General features: G+C 37.9%; 1 protein-coding gene and 1 long non-coding RNA gene across 4 annotated transcripts; both read right to left on the reverse strand.

The window, feature by feature from the left end:
• Window positions 1-242: 242 nt before the first annotated feature.
• On the reverse strand, window positions 243-3,688 carry LOC111608847. Its single transcript, XR_002752881.1, has 3 exons — window positions 1,809-3,688; window positions 1,050-1,498; window positions 243-864 (listed from the first exon to the last, which is right to left on the reverse strand). It is a non-coding gene; the product is annotated as an uncharacterized LOC111608847 (long non-coding RNA).
• A 6,810-nt stretch (window positions 3,689-10,498) lies between these two features.
• On the reverse strand, window positions 10,499-21,416 carry tyw3 (tRNA-yW synthesizing protein 3 homolog). 3 transcript variants are annotated; one of them, XM_023335232.1, is made up of 6 exons: window positions 21,132-21,416; window positions 17,988-18,068; window positions 17,445-17,543; window positions 15,987-16,058; window positions 11,133-11,258; window positions 10,499-11,043 (listed from the first exon to the last, which is right to left on the reverse strand). In XM_023335232.1, the coding sequence occupies exons 1-6, from the start codon at window positions 21,297-21,299 to the stop codon at window positions 10,912-10,914; spliced, it is 678 nt and encodes a 225-aa protein (XP_023191000.1). In that variant the 5' UTR covers window positions 21,300-21,416; the 3' UTR covers window positions 10,499-10,911. The 3 variants fall into 3 exon arrangements, with proteins under 3 accessions (XP_023191000.1, XP_005815838.1, XP_023190999.1); XM_005815781.3 differs by having other exon boundaries at window positions 11,125-11,258; XM_023335231.1 differs by lacking the exon at window positions 17,988-18,068 and having other exon boundaries at window positions 11,125-11,258.
• Between the last annotated feature and the right edge of the window lie 1,928 nt (window positions 21,417-23,344).

Consider the following 23,344-nt stretch of genomic DNA (forward strand, 5'->3'; position numbering starts at 1 on the left):
ATTACTTATTCAGAGAAGGTAAGATGTACCCCAAAAAAAGACATTCAGATCGTACACCTTCTCAATGTTTTTAATCCATAAAGTCATCAAAAACAAAAACACAGAACAAACCGCAGCACAACAGTGTCACACATTTCAAATAATGAACCTGCGTTATAACCTAACAACTTCAACTGTTGTTTCAGTAATGTTGGACAATAAAACATATCCCTGCTTTAGAACATCCAGACTGCTCAATAAGAAAGGAGTTGATCAGAGAAAAGGAGAAGTGAGGTGATCAGAGCAGAGGTGCAAGGGATGTCCAATCATATGAAGATTTTCTTGTATCTAAACTCTTACTTGTGTTTCTTCGGCCTCACACAACAGTGACTGAGCAAATCTGAAATCTGCAGGTGTATTTATACACAACAAAAAACTGAGAGAGGCTGCAACATACTTATGTATCCATCTGTACATATATTTCTGTGTGTGGAGCAGAGGAGGGAAGAGAACAAAAATATAAAACTATACTCCATCAAAACTCTCTGTCCAGACAAAAGATCCTCTTGGAATAAGAGGGGAAATGTATGTCTATTGCATGAGCTTGTTTTTGAGGCTGTGGATCTTCTTCAGTAGTTTTGCCCCATCAAGTTCCAAAAATTTTTTTTGAAAAGCTTCAAATGTGTTCTTGAGCTGCTTTGGATAGTCATGGTTGAGGGCATATATCAGTCCCATCAGCAGTACACACGCCTTTGTTCGGCTTCCACATCCTTCCATCACTTGGTTTCTCTCAATCACAATCGACACATCTGATGGATCCTCCTCAGCCATGATGTTGTGCATCACGATCACCTTCATTGTTTTGTCTGTGTAGTCCTCACATTCCTACATGTTAAAAAGAAAGAAACAAAAAAGATACACATTTTTAATTTTATTGAATATGCTGTTTCAATACATTTCAACTTATCTAAAGGAGAGCAGAGGGGAGTGATCAAAAGGGGAGAGAGGGAAAAGGAATGGAGAGGAGAGGATCCCTTGAGTTAATCAATCGTGTGTTATCAATGACATACCTGGCAGTCATGGAAAAGATCTTCTTGTCTTTCACCAAGGTAGTTAATGAGGCAGCAGACAACTGCATCCCTATTTTTCTCAATGCTCTGTCTGTAGGGATATACAATTTAGTGAAAAGACTGTTAGTGGAGAGTGGGGAGAGAATTACATACACTAACACCGAATTGCTTAAAAACCAAAGGGTAGTTTAAGTTGGTAAGGAGCTCAACTTTGTGCACAACAAAGCAATTCTTTACAAATTAATTCACTTTTAATTCACGTATATCAATAATGACATATTTGTGGAAAAAAAGTTAAATAAAGTGTCCAACAGAGGGTGCATCTTAGAACCAGCAGCCCCTCCTTTAGCACGCATAAGCTGCATAAGACTTGGTGTGTACTCATCAAGCTTTAGCATGAATGTCTCCTCCAAGGAAACTGTCGTGATACGTCTGAACTCTTCCTTGATCTAGGAAATAAAAGGACACAAATAAAATTTTAAATGACAGACTGAGAATGATGCCTTGATAAATGTGTCTTTAATGCACCCCATGTCTTGACGGTGCAAGGACAATTTGCATAGAGGCAGGGTATGGAGTGGACTCGACCAAAATGCCCATGCATTAGCCTGCTGTGTTTCAGCAGGTCTAATCTTTTTGATGTTGTGAAGTTGCACAACTTGCATTTCCAGTTCATTTTCCCCATAACTGAGGTCTTTGGTTAAGGTAACTACACCTTTAAGGTCAATGTTATTTATTTTATTTAGCAAACTTGCATACCTGTACAGGATACACTGGGTGTGAGGACGTGGGAGAGTGTGTCAGCCCCAAAACTGGAAGCAGAGTGGTCTATCAGTGAGTCCCTGCTTGTGGAGGACAGACAAGAGGAACTGAAGAGAGGGCAAATACTAAGTGTCCACATACAAAGACTCTGGCTGCAACAGAAATAAGAGAAAAAGAAATGATCAGACATGTACCTGGGAGAAGAAATATATAAGGGCTAATGTATAGTTCAGAGGTTATTATCTTCATGTTAACCTCATGAACAACCTCATAAACAAGAGATTATGCTTTACGGGGCCCAGAATTGTGATGCCGCAGAGACGAGAGCTGTGACACCGGGTCCAAGGTTCTGATCATGCAGGTTTGGTTTTAAACCATGATGTGGAATTGAGCCTCCACTCTCCCTTTAACAACCAACAAGTTACAAGTCATTTATCTAACGTCACAATTAGTCTGAGGCTCTTTAATGAAGGTAGAAACTAAACATAAGGTAAATATTTTTGCAGTTTCTCTGTGCTCCTCTGATCAAAGCGGTCTGTCTGTCTGACAAGGGTCTGTTGTGCAGAAATAACTGTACTTACCTCATTAAAATAAAGGCAATGCAATTGCATAGATTAATATTCATTCTTCATAGAATTAGCTTCATAGATCATATTCATAGATATAATATGCTTCATAAACAATATTACAAGATTCTGAAAATATTTATTAAGCACTGACGTTTTAACAATACCCAATATAATATAAAATCAATTCTAAAATGTTTTACTTGAACACACAATTCCTTTAAAAAAATTAGGTGCAGCAACAGTGGGTGTTTACACACATAAGGTTGGATACAGTGGTACTTTGTTTTCATTTTACAACATGTTTGTTTCCACTCTGGTCCACATCAGCACGCTAGATGAGCGTCCTGTTTCCATGACGACTGACCGGAAAAGACGTGCGACACGTCGAATTTACATGAGTCTTCAGAGTCCCGATTGTAAAAATAAAACTCTGAGAAGTAACGCTAAACTTTAACAACAGAGACACACGTACGCAGGCATGCAGGTAATCTGGAGATCGGATCATTTTGTTTTTAAACAAACCGCGGCAGAGACCGACTCTAGCAGCCATGTTAAGGGAGCTAACGGAGCTAACAGGCAAACAACAGAAAACACGTCAGTCATTTCATATGTTGGCGACATGTTAGTATAGTAGTATTTGAAGACGGGACTTCTCATGTGCGGCGAAAATACACAAATGAATTGTTCCTCAATGACAGCAGTGTATTTACTGCCTGTGTCTTGGTGCAGCGTGATGTGGGAGCAGAGACCTGCAGATACTTACTGACCATTATACCTGTTAGGAAATATGATTATTTTAATGCTTAATACAGTTAATCTTAAAAGGTATATGGAACACTCTTATTTTGAACAGGGTTGTGTTAGGCATTTAAAATTAAACCAGATGGGTAAGCATTCAGAGACACAGGAACCAAATGCTGATTAAGGGAGATCTCTCAATGGGACTCCCACTGTGAGGCCAGGCGACAGACACAGCAATAAAATTTACATTCCGATAGAGCAGGAGACTCTTTGGCGCCTCTCCCCGTACCTGGCACGGCCTAAGACGAAGTGGTCCCCCCCCCTTTTTGCCTAGACAAAAACCAGACATCGGGGCTGTAATGAGGGGAGTTTCCGGGGTTCTCTGGGGGGCCGAAACAGGTCCCTGATTGGTCAAACAGAACGCCTTCTTTGCATATATTAAATAGGGAAACGCCTCTTTAGTTAAAATTCCAGGCCAGCACCGGAGAGTCGCTGAGTTTTTTTCCATCTTTTCTCCACGTGGGCGCCTTTGTCTGTCTTATGTGTTTCGTGTGTGTCTGTTTCCCCTTGTGTGTTTTTTATTTTTTATGAGAAAAATGCATATCTCTGTTCCTCTGCAGCTTTGTTGTTCATTGTTTTGTATGAGATTAAACTCTGTGATCTGTGACGTCAACACGCTTTGTTGTTGTTTCGTTTTAGCAGCACGCCGTCGCTGCACGTGGCCCACGGAGAACGTCACTCGTCGATCCCGGGCAAAATTAAAAGAGGAAGAAGGAGCCAAACGTTTTGTCCAAAGCTAGCATTAAATGATCCTCTTTTTTAATATACCTTAACCACTCGGCAAAAGCTGAACTATCCCCTTTACAGTCTATGTGTTAACTAAACAGCCGCCCATTCAATATATTAGAAAAAGCTGGCGTTGACTAGTTTCTAACCTTAAAACCAGCGGTCAGACACAGTCATGCATGCTGGCTAATCTTGTAAAAAGCACACCGCGAACATTTCATTGCAACTTACCTGCAGTTGCCATGGTGGCGCCAGGGACAGATTCAAACTTTGATTTCGAGTAATGGCATGTTACACAGATGCACATCGAATATAAGTGAAGTGTAACATCTCATCATTTCAAATATTACAATTTGCCTTCGCGCTATTATTCACAGCACCCTTATGTAAATAGCTTACCTTCAGCTCACGGTTCAATGGCAGAGAGGATGCAGACTTCCCAGTCCCGCTCGTTCAAAAACGCGGTCTGACGCATGCGCAACTTTGGAGCACCGTACTTAAGATTCGGGGGTATATTTTACTGTATTTTCCTATGTAATGGTTTTTAATGTTAACGAATGGGTAGCATGTGTATAATTTACCCATTATTTTATAATTCCTTGGCTGACTGAAAAAATTAATTAAATTTTACATGATTTGTATAGATCATATTTACCACTCTCCAAAATCACTTTTTTCAGTGTAGGCAAGCTCTTTGAAGTGCTAACAGAACTAATTGCCATTGCTGCCGGTATTGAATATGAAACCACCGATCCCCACTGGACCAAGACTGGACCCTAAAAAGTCGTTTCCGCACCAGCCAGAGTTACTTACTGGATCACAAGGGTACCTGTCAATCATTGTTTAATTTATGAAGCTAAATGTGGCAGCAGCATCAAAACACCAGCTCCAACTCCGACCTCTTTTTCTGTTTGGTCTTCCTCATCTTCATTATCTCTTGTGATTTCTACATTCCAACTGATTTCAATGCGCTTTGGTTCAATTTGAAAAAGCTTAAAGACGTTACTCATCGCTGTTTTGGCTGGATGGAGCTAGTGGACCTAAAGACGTCATTTACCCAGAGTGCATTGCACCATGAACAACATGGCGAGGTTCATGAAACTGGAGCCAGGCAGTTTCTGGTTCCTTTTCTAGGCTTCTGTCTACACTATGTCCTAAAGAGAGCATTTCTTTATGTAGTCATTTCCTTTCCCTTATGTTTGTATATGTAGCATTAGTGGCATCTGCTATTTAAATTATAAAATACTGTATTATGACCAACAACACCACCTGGGATTATAGCCCCAGGATTATTCAGCTTCCAATACTTACAAAAAGGCTAGGCCAGGCCAGGTCAAACAAAGAGAGGTGGATTATTATGTTTTCAAATTATGATTTATTTTTTCTAAAGTTCAAAATAGGCCTACAACAACATATGCATAAAAAACTTACAAACTTCACTGAATACACAACATATATATTGCACATCATCCAGAGCTGGCCCAAGGCGTAAGCAAACTAAGCAACTGCTTAGGGACCCAGGGCCACTAAGGGGCCCCCTCAGGGGAGCTGAATATTTTTTAGTAATCATTTCTATGTCATTATAATATAAAAAAAATATACAATTTAATCATGAATAATTTGTTTTACAATAATATATATTTGGTAATGTATGTAGAAATCATTATTTTATGGATTAAAAAAAAGAAAAAGAAATTGCTCTTGGGGGCCCCTGGTGGCCGCAGTAGGTACCGCACTCTTCGCCGGTAACATGAGCTGCTGTGCAATGAACAGAGCACATCCAAAGGTCCAAAGCTCTGGTCATAAGTTATATAAGTCAATGTCTCAAAAAATGACTTCTCTTTCGGGGAGGGAGAAAAGAAAGACCAAGAATAGAAAAAAGCCAAAGCATAAAGGTTTGTTTTAATATGCCTTGGTAAATGTAATGTAATGTAAAAGATTAGTAAAGCTGCTAATAGAAAATTAGCTTGATAGTGACCTGGACTGGTCTAATTCAACAGCTAGGGTCTTTGTGTTTGTGTGAAACTGAGTTTTAACTTTAAATGTGTTGATTCTTATGGTTGGCTCTGTATATTTCTGAGGTATTTTGGCTTCAAAACGCCGTGTTTGTCATTATCTAGCAAAATATTTTTACGTCAGGCTACATGGCTGCTACATTGATGAGCTACTCTATGCTGTACTTGGGATTATGTTGTTTGCTGTTGAGCATAATTATTTTGTGGCCTCTGCTCGGACTCTGCTCGCTTTCGAAAACTTATAGAATCTCTCATATGACAGTTTGGCTTTCTTGTCACTCTCTCTCACTGCTTCAATGTCAGGACTCTGAGATTTCAGTACTTTATACAACACTGGTTAAATAGTTGTTTTGCTATGATTCAGTTACCAATCAACACCAAGGTATTAAATGTAAAATGGGCCAAACATCATGGAAATATGTATCGTGCAGATTTAGTTGTTTGAAAAGAAGTTTTTTGTGAAATGCCAGTTTTCCATAAGATCTACAATGTTGTTGTGAAAGATGAGAGGTTACTGTTTGTTACATTTGCTCTGCAAACAGTGTGTCTGAATGAGCATTTCAGTGCTTTTCAAGTTTTGTATACAAGAGACGGACCTCATGTTATTTATGTAGAAGAGCTTTACTGTTACAGAGCTTTTGATTTACAGGTGTCATACAGTCATGAAGATGCAAATGTTTATATTGTTCCATACTGTTTCCTGTGAACAATAAAAATGGCTGTTCAAATACTGATTTCTGGTCTTTGCATTGTACTCTTACAAACTCAGCTGTGTATTATAGCTATAAAACAATTGCTTAGTGAGTGAAATAAAGTTACATTTGGCACTGTTTTAGAATTTAATTAAATGTTTAACTGCACAATATGGAATAAAATTAAATTAAATTAGGAGTAAAATTTTATACTATTAAGAGCACAATTTTACACTATATGGAATAAAATGTTATTCTATTTTGTGTAAAATTTCTTTTTAGTTAGACTAAAATTTTTCTCTACTTAGAATAGAATGCAATTCTCTTTAGAGTAAATTATATTCCACTTGGAGTTAAAATACGGTAGAGTACTTTTTCTTTTAAACAACTTGGAGTAAATTCTCTTGGCATTGATTAAAATTTTTGCACTAAATGGTGTTGATTTTAATCTGTAATTTCAACTCTTCCATGAGAGTAAATTTTACTCTATTTAGACTGGGACCAAATGTTGTCTTTTAGAGTAAAATCTTTTTCAAATTGAGTACATTTTAATCTGGAAATTTTACTGTGTATGGGGTAATTTCATTCTCACTAGAAAAAGAAAACAGGGTTGGATCAGCAGATTAACTCAAACCTGCTGATTAAAAATAATCAACAGGTTTGATTATTTTTAAGATGATCAAGGTGTGTATACAATCACACCTACATAAGTAGCTGCATATAGGTGAGCCACGCAATTGTGTAGCGCTTTGGCTCTGATGGAGAACATTGCCAATGGAAGGATTCAGACGGAGCGATTGAAAAGAGATCATATCGTTCTGCTGGAAAATGTTGATGATGGTTTATTGGTGTTTAAATTTTCCAGACTGATCATCCTGGAGCTCTGAGCAAAACTTAAAGAAGGAGCTATGCGGTACCGGTACCGGGCCAGCTGCAGTCATCCTTCAGTCGAGCAGCCCGCTTTGTGAATGCACCTTTATGGACAGAAAGCATCTCTATTCTGTAAATGTGCAACTTCTGCACATGATTCCTCTATTTAGAATAGACGATAACATTCCCCACTCCAAGGACTGGGACTGGTCAGTCAAAACCAGTACATCGAATGATTTCAATACACACCGAGACAGAATTATTGGAAGATGTTGAAAAAAGAAACATCTCTGAAACTCAACAAAAGATGGATCATCAGGTGGAGAAAAAGCCATCTAAGAAATCGAAGCGAAAGAACAAGATGAAATCTGTCTCAGAGCAAAGGTTTCTACAGAAAAGGCAGAACAACAAGAAGGTTCAATCCTGGATCTAGTCAAGGATCACAAAGTCAACTTCAAAAAGGACACTAATACAAATGAAACGGTGACCTCTAAACCACAGCAGGTGAGGGAAGAAGTAATGGTCTCTGAAACACAACAAAATGAAGATCATCAAGAGGAGAAAGAGGCATCTAAGAAATCTAAACCGAAAGGGAAATGTGACAATGAAAGATGTTTCTGAGCTGGAAACACTCAATTACTGATTAGAAAGCTTCTGAAGAAAACTCTGAACAAGTTTCAATAACAGAAACAGCTGAGAATCAAACAGTCATTGTCAAAAATGAGATTAACCCAAATGAAGCTTTGCTCTCTAAACTTCAAGTTACTGAAGAAGAGAAGATATCTGGAAAGCAACAAAATGAGGATCAGCAAGTGGAGAAAGAGCTACCTAGGAAAACAGAATATGAGAAAAGAAGAAAATCAGCACTGAAAGCTGTGGCTGAACTGGAAGTTTTCATAAACCAAGCCAAGATGGACACTTCTGAAACTCAAAACTCTGGCAAAAAAGCCAAGACTCTAGCACCACAAACTGTTTTAGAAATAAAAACAGAGTGTTTGAACAAAAGAAGACTCAACTTGAATTATCTCCTTGTGATTTTACTACCACTATCCTGAAGTAGCAAACAAACAGGTTGCTATTCACCTGAGAACTGAATTTGGCCATGAACTACCCTCTAGTGGTCACTATGCCTCCAGGGCTGTCAAGTTGTGCTCCTCTGACTGGCTTGAGTTTGTTTTTTTTCTTTAAGCCATCATATGTAATCTCTGTGATCAATGAAGTATGTCTGCCTCTCAGTCTATTTTAAATGTGACTGGGGTGTTCCCAATGTTCAATGTGGTGTGCCAAAGTGGCTCATCTTATGTGTTGACCTCATCTAATGTTTTATCTTCAGTAAGTGAGCCCAGAAAGAATAGTTCATCATTTTTATTATTGCATTCCTTAACTGTCAGCTCTCACACACTCTTTGCTGCTGTAAAATGTCTCTTTTTCTTGCACTTCTTGCATTTTTTCCTTTTGCTGGGTATTCTACAGCATGACTGTGTTCTCTGTTGCACCATCCATCCATCCATCCATCCATCTTCCTCCGCTTATCCGAGGTCGGGTCGCGGGGGTAGCAGCTTCAGAAGGGAGGCCCAGACTTCCCTCTCCCCGGCCACTTCTTCCAGCTCTTCCGGGGGAATCCCGAGGCGTTCCCAGGCCAGCCGAGAGACATAGTCTCTCCAGCGTGTCCTGGGTCTTCCCCGGGGCCTCCTCCCGGTGGGACGTGCCCGGAACACCTCACCAGGGAGGCGTCCAGGAGGCATCCTGACCAGATGCCCAAGCCACCTCAACTGGCTCCTCTCGATGTGAAGGAGCAGCGGCTCTACTCTGAGTCCCTCCCGGATGACTGAGCTTCTCACCCTATCTCTAAGGGAGAGCCCAGCCACCCTACGGAGAAAACCCATTTCGGCCACTTGTATCCGCGATCTCGTTCTTTCGGTCATGACCCAAAGCTCATGACCATAGATGAGGGTGGGAACGTAGATCGACCGGTAAATCGAGAGCTGCACCTTCCACATTTTCTTATGTTTTAATTTCTGTGTGTTTTTAATGCACTGGTGTCATATTCCTTCTTTCCTTTCCATTTAAAGGTTTTGACTTCATCCACAGTGCGAGTTTGCATTTAGTTCTGCTCTTTAATTAATTCGAAATATCTTTCTATTTCAGTTGCAATGTTAAGTCATCTTTCATCTATAAGCCTCATATTTTTATAGAATGCTAGTACATGTTTGCAGCTTGCAGGGAACAGATAATTCACTCCCAGCATCATTTCTACATGTTGAGCACATTGCTGGACGATGCGTAGTAAACACATCCACTGTTCTGTATGTTTAAGCAGGGCAGTTGTTATCCCACTCTGCACAGTGGTGGAAATCTGGGAGATTGAGATACTGTATCAGGCTGTCAATCTAGACATGAGGAAATGATTTACTTTAATTATCCACACTAATTACAGTATATCTCCTTGCAAATATCTCAATGTTTTAACAATGACAATGTAGTTTTAACAGTAATGACATGTTGTAGTATGTCATTATCTAAGAAACCCTAAAGGCTCTTGATTTTAATCAGTTTTGGATAACTGACCAGGATGACATAACCTTCCCAAATGTATCAATAGTTTTAATTTTATAATACATTAAAATTGCATAATTCATTATATATATTAGATTGTTTTCTTGTGAATGTACTATTGCTTTAATGTTTCCCCTGTATTATAATTTGTGTATAATTCCATTTAAATGGAAAAAGGCAAAAAAAATTACAAAGAATGTGAATCTCTGATTATATAAATCAAAAGAAAATAAAATTGCAACTTTGGTTACAACTTTTGCAGTCATATCATGTGTAAACAAATCATTGTTAAGATGTAAGCATAAGGAGAGGTAGTCAGGAAGGCCAGTGCTGAGTAGCTGATTTGAATTTCTATGGTTTCCAGCAACTTCCTTTAAATATGAAAGCCTCTCCTAGACCTAAGGGCGAGAAAGTTAATGGTGTAACACCGACACACAAAGTACACCTCAGTTCTCCACAGTTCTAAACAGTTTTCTATTACAACAACAAAAAAAACAACTTCTGCTGACCTGTCCTCAATCTCAAGCAAGCAGCAACATTATGTGTCAATAGCTGCTGGAAATCTCTCTTTTCATGCAGTGTAAGTGTCTCAGTTATGTCCAACTGAAGCTGATTTACAGATGGGACACAACCTTTATTATCAGCAACTCTGCAGCCACCTCCAGAAAGTTGATCCAACTCAACAATTTAAACCTGATCCTGGATAGCCGAGTACACAGTTGCTCAGCCCTGAACTTTTCTAAACAGAGAATCTGTTTATGTAAACAGGTCCAGACAGTCATTCAGCTCTGGCAGGCTGCTGTCCCCATAATCATGACAACCAACAGTCTCGTGCTGATGTCTTCGTTTGTTCACATTTAGTTGGTTCTGTTTATTTGTTCCCTGTTCTCCCCTCCTTCCTTTCTTGTGTGTGTGTTGGGAAACTTGATGTTCCTGGGTGCCAGGGCTGTCTGGGATATGCTGTCTCTCTGCTGACACGGCTGACTGGAAGTTCTGGAAGAACCTGGAGCAGACACATTGAAAGAGTCTGACATGAGCTCACATTAGATGGTGTTGGTTCTCTTGCAGCGACCAAAAGGCTAACCTCTGTACCCGTCTGAGGTTCTCCTCCATCTTCTGATTGGCTATTTGTGTCAGGAACTGGATGTAGTCTTCATCAACTAAAAGTTTTCCATGACGGCTCAGAGGAACCTCCAGGCCGTGGGTGCTGCGAACCGCCTGCAGGGCGCATCATTGCAAACATATAAGCAACATCCCAATGACAAGTACAATACAAGCAATGCAAAGGGCATCTTTCCATTGGAAAGCGAAGATGAGCAAGAGCAACACAGAGACAGAGAGAAGAAACAACCATGCACACACACACTCACACCTAAGGAAAATTGACCTAACAGTCATGTTTTTGGACTGTGGGAGAAAGCTGATTTTAAAATCTATTAAAAATGACAGATACAACAAAAGTGTATAAATAAATCAAATCATGCAATGTTTTGTTAAGAAACATTGCATGATTGCAATCTTCTAAATCTTCTAAAAATATGCTAAAAATGGACAAGAGTCATGGGTGTCATATTTGCTTAGAAAAGTTATGCCGAGAAGAGAAAAAAATCATTTAATTTAATCTAGTTATCTAAATTATACAGATTTTAACTATCTACTCAGCTGTTTTTTAAGTGACATTAAAAGTAACGATTTTCATATTTAGCCATTTAGTTGAGTTTATAGCGCAATGGACAGTTTCAAGACTGAGTTAAGGTCAAGCTTCAGGTGTCGGACAGAGAGTAGACAGTCACTCACTCATGACAGTGCATGACTGAAAGCAGGTTCATATCATCAGCCCTCGTACCAGGTTCGGTGGCTTCAAAAAAGCCAAAAGCACCAGTTCTCCTTCACCATGCTGCACAGCTGCTTGGGTTGATATGCTGTGTCTAATTTTCTCCACACCTTGTATTGTGCATTATTGCCAATCATCTCTACTTTGGTCTCATTTGTCCAAATGCCATGGTTCCAAAAATCTTGTGCTTAACTGCGTTACAGCTTAGCAGATCTTAATCATGCTGCTGTGATTTCAGAAAGAAGAGGGCTTTTCTTTTGGCAAGTCATCCAATAATGATTCTGTGTCCTTCTTCTGACTCTAATCTTACATGCACACTGCTGCACGCTCACATAACCACATAAGATTGGCAACATTCACTCAAACAAAAACTGATTAAGGCTGGCCGACAACCCTTAGAGTGCAGAAGAGTACAAGATAAAAGCAGGACTCTCACTCTACAATCTTTGCTTCGCTTGGTGACACCCATAAGGTATATATATATATATATATATATCAGTGATGTGCAGTCAGGGGAGGCAAGTGAAGCAGAACACCACCTGTCACAATGGAAAAATATGATCAAATAATTTATATTGCTATGTTCACCCTGTGGTTTGTACTATAAAGTATTTATTTTTTATTTCACTTAACCAATTTTGATTATTTTTTCTTCAAAATTGCTGTATTTTCGCATTTTACCATTCAAATCCTCGGAAGCACAGCTGGTGAGGCAGCAGCGAGCTGATCCTCACTTGGGATTGCGCAACCTCTCGCTAACTGCCATTCTATGAGAGCATCAGGGGCGGAGAGTCAGGGCGGGGGGCCCGGGCTAGAGGGGGCCCGGATGGGAGACAGAATATGACTCCCCTTTATTTATCATGTCTGATGAAAGCTGGAGAAGGCGGGCAGTCTCCTGTTGAGTATGATGTATGTAGGATTATATAGTAGGCTGCCCCAGTCATGGTTGCTAAAAACTTTACAAGACCGACTGATTTTAGTGACATAGTGGGTGTAAAATATTAAATAAAATGTTATGCTACATGACTGGCTTTATTTACATTTAACTTTATGACATACAAAATTACAAGTGGATCATCCATATTGTCTCCAAGTGTATTCTGGGTAAAGCTTGTCACCAGCCGTCTACCAACGGCATCAGTCACTTGGCAACAGGTGGCAAACTAGCTAGAGCATTTTTAAGGACTAAGTTAACATGAGTGGAGCACCATGGAGCGGCAAAGTGAAAAGGGTGGAAAAAATAGAGCAAGGAAAAGCCAAAAACTGGACATATATTTTGTTCCTCGTCTTTGAAATGAACTGGACTTTTTTGTTGGCAGCGATTCAGACCCGCCAAAACTGCCAGCCCAGCGAAGGAGCCGGACTAGTTATAGGTAGTAACTCTGACATTATTCACAAAGTGTGAGTTAACTGTAGACTGATTTTAAATTGTATCAGCCCAGCCGCCTGGTTTACATACCCCATTCTCTCTGTCGGTGGTATAGCGGTGATGTCAGGGACTGAAGGCTGAGTTATAGTCACTCTCAACAGTTTGGGTTGAGCGTGTTTTTGAGCCAAGACAGCAGTATGGCGTTTATAGTTAAGGTTTACATTGGACCCGCCAGGAAGGGCATCTTCCAGATCGTCTAGTTTGTGTGAACAGAGGTGCGCACGATCCGCGCCGAGTTACAAACATCCAGAGGTGCACGAGGTGCTGCGACACGCTGCGCATGCCTCTGCTTACCTGCTTCAACACGCTGCTGCGTGCTCGGTTCAACGCGTCAACAATAAACGTAGCTTCAGCAGTTGCTAACTGCTCCAGGTACTGAGTTGAAATTGATAAAGTGTCAAAATGATCCGAACCCATCTGTGGTTCTGAACTGCTTTGAATTTGTGTTGTTTCATCATTAGTGACCAGTAGCCTGATGTTTCTGTTGTTCTCTTGGTTCTCCAGAAGTTCAGTGACGATCTCTATAAGGGGAAGTTTGTCTCATGAGCAAGATAAGATAAGATAAGATTTATTTGTCATTGTCATCAACAGATTACGAGATTGAGATTTGCTCGACTCGAGTTAAGATGCAGGTTATGTGTATATACATAATATACAAAGATAAAGAAATATAAGAAGACATAAAAAGAATACGTGTACTGTGAAAGCTCGCTCTCAGCCTCTTGGAGCCTTCAGGAATCCATTTTCAGTTTCTTCAATAAAATACAATGGCAAAAAATGCATCTTCTGTCAAGATTATTGATTCTGTCATTAACTGAAATTGTGTCTTATCTTTGAATAGGAAAATCTCCATGACACAGCACTACCTGGCTCCGATTGGTTGTTTCTAGTTAGCACTGGGAGCTGGGAGAGGAGCTCTATTTTTTCACAGATTATTTGTCTCATAACTTACTGTCATGATATAGAGACAGTTTCAACAAATATGTAAAAAAGATGTTCTTTTTATAAAAGTTACGTACTGCAGCTTTTCTACCTCAAATCAGAGCTTATTGGAAGTGCTGAGGTCTAGATATAAGCACTGGGGCAATCAAGTTCCTAGACTCTCAAATAAAATCCTGGCTGAAATAAGTGGACCTCTGACCTGGGTCTCTTCAAGTCAAGATTGAAGACATGTATGTTCAACATGGCTTGATGTTGATTAAGTGTAACATGTTTTATCATCTTTTTATACTTTATTCTGCTGTCTCTTGTGTTATATCTACATTTTCTAGATACATTTCTAACATATCTAGATTCTAGATATGTTAACTTAGTGGTTATTGTAAAGAGCTACCCCTTGCAGCGTGACATCTCCCCCCATCTTCCTGATGAAGAGTAAAAAGCTGCTGGCTGATGATAACTACCATAAGTTTTAGTTCCTGTTCTCAATATAATGTGCTAAATCTTAAATGTACACATGATATATACGGTGTGTGTGTATGTATATATATATATACACATATTCTCATATACATTCTCATATATGTATTCTCGTATATGTATTCTCATATATTCTCATATATATATATATATATATATATATATATATATATATATATATATATATATATATATATATATATATATATATATATATGAGAAAAAGGGACGTATAGCTTTGCTGCATTATGACAACCAGATAACAAGGTCAGAAAAAAGTTTTAAGAAAACAAACAATAGCGAGGGAAAGGCAAGTAGTTCAGTTATTCTTGCTTGACTTTGACAACCATAACATGAAAATGTGATTCTGAATTCAATGTGTTTCGGTTCAGTTGCAAAATAAAACAGGCGACCTAAACACGACCTGGTTGATTTAAATTATTAATCAACCACAATTATATAATTAACCACTGCTGTTAGAATAGCTAATAGCAGAGGTAGCTAATCTACCACAGTGATCACTTATTAATAATCGCAAAATAAACGTCAAGCCTAAAAGCAGAATACTGTAACGAAGTGAATATTCTGGTTTTTCTTTGAGAAATGTTTGAATGTTTTTTAGTGATGAATCCTGTAAAACAGATGTGGTGTTGTTGTCAGTAGGTATGGCAATGAGTCTATGTGTAGCGTAGCCAACACAGAAAGCAAGAAAACAAGTGTTTGAGTTGTTCTTCAACAATTTTTCTGTGCTTTTTTCTTTGCTGTGGCGCATAGTATCGAATTAATAAAACCTACATATCCAAGGTTTATTTTGATAATAAAATTGTTCCACCCAGGCAGCGCAGCTATCGATAGTATGTAAAAGAATAGGCTTTTTGGTCTCCAGCGATGTGAGCATACATGGAATTTCCCGATATAAACAATAACATGGAGGGTGTCCATACAAGTCAATTTATTAAATTTTTTTTTCATCCAATAGTTCTGCATTTTGGATAAGATCACTCTGTGTAATGTTAAGAAATGCTAAAAGGTTAATGATTTATTTTGTGTCCAGATATAGAACACTAGAACATTGTAACACACAGAAAATCTTAGTAATGACATTAATGCACCAGAACTACATTCAATCTCAGCGTTTCTTCATATCTTATGTTTGTAAGATGAACTTAAAAATTAAAAGTCTTGTGAAATGCATAAAAAAGCTACTAATCCTGGTTTAACTTAAAATTACGTCTTATCTGCATCACCACCTCTCTCTGCTTACCGATACAATCTTCCCTGTCTTGCCAACAGTGAGCCCAGAGTTCCTGAAGCCTGAGTTGACAGCCACTGAATGCTGAAAGAAAAGCTGCATGTTAAACCTACAAATGAAAAAAAATCACTTTGCTGTTCTTTACATTAAAAATACATTAAATAGAGTCATCAACCAAAAGCTCTGACCCAACCTTCAACACTTTTTATTTACTTTTAATAAGCAAATAAAAGCAATCTCTCCTTTGATCTTTAAGGGATTTTAAGACTTTTGGTAACCTATTACTATGGAAACAAGCTAATTTCTTCATTTATTTTAACACCACCGATACATATTAACACTTAACAACAGTCATTGTTAGAGCTTTTGAGGACGTCATAATAATTCTATAAACATCATTAATAGTCCTGCAGCGACCGAGGAGCCATTGCTAACATTCTGTTGCCTGTGCACTGGAAGTGGTCTATGTGGCTAAAGAATGTTTAAGTGCTAAAAGGAAGTCCGTGGCATATAGGCAATTCAACAAATAATTCTGGCTACTGCTGGTCATCTTCTAACAGACAGTCAAAAGCTTCAGGAAACCTCCATAACTCTTTCAAAATATGATATAGGCTAACATCAAGCTCATTCTCAAGTCGGATAAAGAACCCACCAGGTCTGAATGTTATTAGAAATTCTTGCAATAGCGATAATATTGGTAAATATTGTAATGACGAGATTAAGTGCAATATACACCTCTTTTCTTATTTCCTCTCTTTCTAATTTGTGCTTCCTACTCTGTGTGACCTTTGGGCAATGTTATGTGTGTCTGATATGAGATTTTGCTGTAGTGAGACTGTCCTACTGGCTAAATATTACATTAGCATAAATATATAACACTTCAGAACGTGTAGATATTATATATCAACAATTATTGATCTCCAAACAGAGATTTTGGAAAGCAAACATTTCTCTTCTGCGGCAGAAATGTTTGAACATGAATATGAATGTTTTCAACACTGATATTGCGGTGACAACATATTTACGATTTATTGTGCAACCCTATTCCAATTAGCTACCTCCGAATGTCTCTTATAAATTAATGCAGATTATAAAATCATTGATCATTGCTTGATAATATAACCCATTAGATTATACACCCTGGGCAGACTGGAGTTATTAAAAATTCTTATGTTATAAATAACAGAATTTCTAGAATATCTAGAAAAAGAAATCCCTCTCTTACACAGGCAAGTCAAGTTAAAAACCCATGGCAGAAAACTCTTAAAACCACTTCAGTTTATATTTTACTTATGTAACATTCTTACTTTCTTGGGGTCTGAATTTTTGATTTACCACAGAAATTCTCCTTAAAGTATGTCACTGTTAAGTAATTCACTTTTATATTTTTAATGGAATTTGATAAGAACCATTGTGCAGCTCGTGCTTCTTCCCCAGAACAAATGTTAATCCTATGAGTGCTATCCTCACCAGCAGCTGTGCATCCTCTAGCCTGCGGCACTGAACGTGGAGAACAAAGGGTTCAAACTTCAACACGGCATCTCCACAGGCTCTGCTCAGACCTGACATCTGGAAAACACAAATACACACTCTTCAGACTGCATCAGAGTATGATGCAGACTGATGAATCACAAGCAGTCTGCATCACTGACTGAATGTGATGCAGAAAACATAAAATTATTTGTCATATTTCCACGTGACAAATACTGTCATGTGAAAAGACACATGACAATATTTTCACATATGAAATACTGTCATGTGTGATCAGGGCAGTGTTTCACAATTCCGGTCCTCCCAATCCCCTGCCCTGAATATTTTAGGTGTTTCCCCTCTGTCACACACCCGGATAGAATATTTTGCTGATTAACAGGCTTCTGCAGTACTTGATGGTTATGCAATCATTTGAGTCAGCTGTTCTGGAATAGAAGCACATCTAAAACATGCAGAGCAGGGGGGGCTGAGGACTGGAATTGAGAAGCACTGGATCAGGGTCACAAGCCTGCTGTATCTCACCAGGTCATCACAGGTGCACTTCTGGTGTGAGACAAACAGCCAGACACAGTTCTGTTTGTGGGGATCACTGCTGCCTGCCGCCTACAGAGGAACAAGTAGTTTCATGCTCAGCTTAATCTGAACTTCTAAGCTATGCAGAAGACTTTAAGCCTCTCATTTCAATTTGCTAACTAAATGTGAACAAGGATATGGAGCTAGAACAGTTTCAATATTGCACCAAACGATTCACAAATGCCAGGACTATTCACATGTGCACAGGACGAGTCACATATGCACAAGATGACTCGTGTGTACAAAGCAATATGCACAGAAGGATTCACACATGCACAGAACATGATTCATACTTGTATATTTTATGCAAATAGGCCTGTCGCAATAAACAATAAATCAATTAATCGCATGATAAACAAAAATGATCGACCTCATTTTAATTTTTCGGCTTTATCGTTTCTTCCTGCGTATTTTTCTTTCTATTGATGACACTGGATGAAAAAGGCTCAACTCCTGTGCTCTCCACTGACCCCTCCCTTCCTCATTTCCTTAGCATAAGGTACGAGTGAACTACTGCATCAGGTAGTTGGATAGAACTATCTTCTCTATCTAAATCTAATGATTATTGAAGGGCAATATAGTATACAGACTTCATAAACTGTACTCTTTTAGTTGAATGTAGTTTTTATTTCCACTTTCATTTTATGTTGTGTTTAGTTTTTATTCAAGTGCATTTTTTGTTAACGGAGACTGAGAGTCCATTTTATTTTTGTTTTTGGTTGTTTTGTTTATTTTGTTTACCAGTTCCAGTGTTAAGTTTTCTTTTGAAAAGGACGAGTATTCATTTTTGGCAAGATGTTGCATGCATTATTATGTCATTACCATTACATCAGTTTAAAACGGTCTTCAAACAATATTATCATTTATCGCAATAATTTTTGAGACAATTAATCGCTCAGCAAAATTTGTTACTGTGAGAGGCCTATATGCAAACACAAATATATATGATTTACAAGCTGTTTCTGGCCTCTGGGCTTCGCTGCATTTGTGTGTGAATTTTGAGACTCCCCTGATGTGGCTCAATCCACAAATGTCAATCAGATATCTACCTTGTTTCAGCCAACCATATGAAGGGTCCCCACGTTAGGGTATTTTTTTAACAACTTTATTTACAAATAAAAAATGTACAATTGCTGACAGTAGTAGTATGCTTGAGGTGCCGGTGAAACAAATCCCTAGGCGTCCATGAGAAAAAAATAAAAGGTTACAAATCAAATTCATCACTTATGGCTATGATAAGTTTCACAGCTTTAGAGTTGGTGCACAAAGTTAAGAGTCCAAAAAGCATCTCAAATAGGCTCTGAAAACAGTGAGGGTAGGCTTGTGTTTGGCAAATTTGCAGGCATGTATGTGTATTACCAATAAATAACTCTTGAAATCTAGAATATTTAACATGAGCTCTATCCCCAGTAGATATGAAATTTTAAACCTGCTGGAATAGCACTGAAAACAACAGCAAATTCTTTAAGAGTCACATGGAAGTTATATTTACAAAGAAATTCAGCATTATTAAACATTTGTCCATCCTTATTAAACAATTGTTTTACAAATGTCCCTCTTGAAAATGTCCCTCCAGGTCTCCCCTGAAAATGAGATCTAGATATCAATATGGTTGTACTTAGTTAAATAAAGAAAATAATAATAATAATAATAATAATAAAATCATTATCAATCCAGTTAAGGATCCTTGAAGCAAACATCTTGGTTATTCCAAAAAAGGCAGTTATGAGGGGAAAAGTTATGTTTATAAACCAATGTCCAGGTCCAGGATAAAAGTAGTTGTTTATAGAAGCTAGATAAGTTAATAGGGAGTTTTCCTATTTTGTAGTTACATCTTAATAAAAAGTGTAGACTACCCAAGGATTTAAAAACTTGTACAGGGTTCCAATGCCACATTGAATTTGGATTTTTCAGATATCTTTTGATCCACTTAACTTTCAAAGTTAAGTGGATCAAAACTTTCAACATTGAAACTTTCTGCATTGAAAGTAGAATGTGAGGTATTAAAGTCTAGAATGTTGAAACAACCTGAACTTAGTCTATTGATCATAACATACTTTTTGATGAAATGGGGCTTTTTTCCAAATAAGATAAAAAACTATTTGATCAATTTTGGTGCATAGGCAGTTTGGGAAATCAAGGGCTGAACTGGCACAGACAACATAAGAAAGACCTTCAGTTTTGGCCAGCAGGACTCGACCAGTGACAGTCAGTACTCTCTGTAGCCATAGATTAAATCTTTGTTGAAAAGAGAGTATAAATTGATCAAAATTTCTGTTTGTTCTTGCTATTTGATCTTTAAGTATAGTTACCCCAAGATATTTAACTTCAGACTTCACAGAAATTTCGGACAAAGATAATTTATTACAACTACTGGCTGGAAGAAGCTCACATTTAGGTAAATTCAGTTTAAGACCACAAGCTGAGAATGCATTTAAGCGGAACATCAATTTGAGACTTATAAAACAGAGTTGTAACATCAACTAGTTGACAGTTTTTTTCCTGCAACTGAAATGCCGTTAATATCACTTTTTTAAATAAAAGTAGCTAAGATTTGCATAAGGAGAAGAAATGAAAAAGGGTGCTACAGGGCATCCCTGACGTACAGAAGAGGATTAGGGCCACTGAAAAAAAAAGAATTCTGACATTTTCAGAGAAAAAAGTCAGAATTCCTTTTCATTAGATTTAAGTGACTTTTAAGAGGAGTCCCCAAAGCTTCCATTGCACTAATGGAAGAACAAAAGGTGAGTAAATCAAATGAGATAGTTTGGTGTCTAAAGCCGGTTATGGCTAGTTGTTAGCATGTTTGTTAGCTTACGCGGTTATAGGAATAACAGTGATTTACAATGTTAAATCACACAGATGAATAAAGGATGTAACAGCTGTTGATTGCTGGAATTGTCCTGTAAGTGTTTGGTGCGTTTATTTTATTGTTCTTCTGTTTGAATGTTTTACAATGAAACTAAGGTTAGCTGAATGTCAGCCACCTTCTAAATAAGATGTCTGCTGTGTTAAACTGTGTAACCTTTAGTTCAGTGGAAGACCTGGGTGATTCTAACAAAGAGTGAGTAGAACTTTAAAAGCCTGTCTGACCCCATCGATGAGGATGATCCTGCCGGAACATGAGCTGGTGGTGAAGAACTGCTCACAGCTGTTGAGCAGAGACACCACATGTTCAATGTCTTCGTCCACGCTGCCTTTCTTACTCAGGTCCAGCCTATTCAGACTCTGTGTCTTAATCCGACTGAACGTTCTGTCCATAGCTTAACGATATACTTCACTGCTGCTTTCGAAGCGGTACAGTGACTCACACACCCAGTCAGTTCAGTTTCCCGATTACGTCTAAATAACAGCAGTCTTCTTCCGCTTCCCTCCTTCTTCTTCTTAAGTTTTACTGGCGATTGGCAAAACCGTTAGGTAAGCATTACCGCCACCAGCCGGCAAGGAGTGTGGACCACATGACATAAAGAAATACAAAAAATCAAATACGGCCTGATATCATCTGCTTTCTGAACTTTTCTGCAATAAATCAACAATGTCCAATTTCATTTTCGGGCCTAACTGCTAAGGTTCTAACTAACTTGTTTCCCTGGATCCAGTAATTCCTGCAGTGATCTAACGTCTCATCTCCTCCTGTCAAAATACTTGAGATTCGACATGTTCCCCCACTCTCCCCTAAATTAAAAGAATTAAAAGTAAGGTAATACATTCATGCAGTGAATGAATATCCACCTGTTTTTTTTGTGTCCATTAACAAAGACTTTGTTACTTAAATGATATTTTGATTGCATGAGATGCATTGTATGAGATGTATTAATGGACATAAAATAGTCTCAAAATACCTGTGCATGTGTAATACTGGATTTGTAATTTGTGTAAGCATCTTTGTGTGTAACTTTGGATAGTTGTATCTGTTGGATAGTTGTATCTGTGAAACACGATTTTTAAACCAATTTTAAAAAAACGTGTGTGTAACTTTGGATACTTTTAAATATGTGGTCATATGCATACAGAAATATTAAGAAAATACAAATGCAATACAAATATACAAATATAATACAATACAATACAAATTTATTAAATACATATACTATATCAGAGAAAAGGTAAAGGTAATTTTTTTATATAGCACATTTTCAGCAACAAGGCAAATCAAAGTGCTTTACATGATTTAAAAGGACATACAAACAAAATAACAAACCAAAGGAAAGAGCAAAAGAAGAAAAAAACTACTAATGTTGATCCAAAGTAAATAAACTAGATACTCCTATCTAGTTTATGCATGCAGGGTTGTTGGTAAGTATAAGTAAATATCCTCTGGTCTAATTCCTTTTCTAGTTTTTAAAGAATATTAGTCTAAAAAGTAGTTGCTAAGGTAGTTTTTCTGGGTTGCTAGTTCTGGGTTGCTAAATAAGTATAAGTAAGTAATCTCTGGATACTCCTATTCAGGGTTGGTAGATAAGTATAAGTAAGTATACTCTGGTTTAATCCCTGTTCTTGGTTGCTAGATAAGTATAAGTCAGTAAGTATCCTCTGGACGTCTGGGATGCTAGATAAGTATAAATATTAACAACTTGACATTAACCAAGAAATCATGATCTGACATAAATTTGTTATAAAAGTATTTCTGATTAAACTTTAGCTTTAATAACATGAAGCTACATATTTTTTAAAAATGTAATCAGTAATACTTTTATAACAAATTTATGTGAGATCATGATTTCTTGGTTAATGTCAAGTTGTTATAACAAAGACATTTTGAATAATGTCAACCTTGTATTAAAAGTGTCATGATTTACCGAATGACGCTTTATGACAACAGTCATAAATATTCATGAATACTTACTCATGTTCATGACAGGTGTTATGTCATGTTTATGACGGTGTCATGACAGTCTTATTCACAACCCATCAATTGAGCTCAACTGGCAAACTAATCAGCCCACGTCTCTGAAATTAATCCAAAGAACCTTGACACCCAATACCATCTATGAGTTTAATGGAACAACAAAAACTTAAATCTTTATGACACTTACATCCAATTTGTATAAAAATTTGGAACATGGTGTATAGAGGAAATGGTGAGGACAGATTAGAGAGTCATTGGGACTGAGCTTCTTTCCATCTTTGACACCGCCCGCACTCGCTGCCTGTCCAGGGCTTGTTCGTTTACAAAAGACTCTATCCATCCTCAACATGGCTTAGGATGATTTGACTTAAAAGAATATTAGTTTTACAGGATTTAAAGATAGGTTAGAGAATTAGGAGGATGATCACTAGATTTTAAACTAGGAACACTGGATGTT

Source organism: Xiphophorus maculatus, chromosome 6 (genome assembly GCF_002775205.1).
Source record: "Xiphophorus maculatus strain JP 163 A chromosome 6, X_maculatus-5.0-male, whole genome shotgun sequence".
In the NCBI taxonomy this organism is placed as follows: Eukaryota; Metazoa; Chordata; class Actinopteri; order Cyprinodontiformes; family Poeciliidae; genus Xiphophorus; species Xiphophorus maculatus.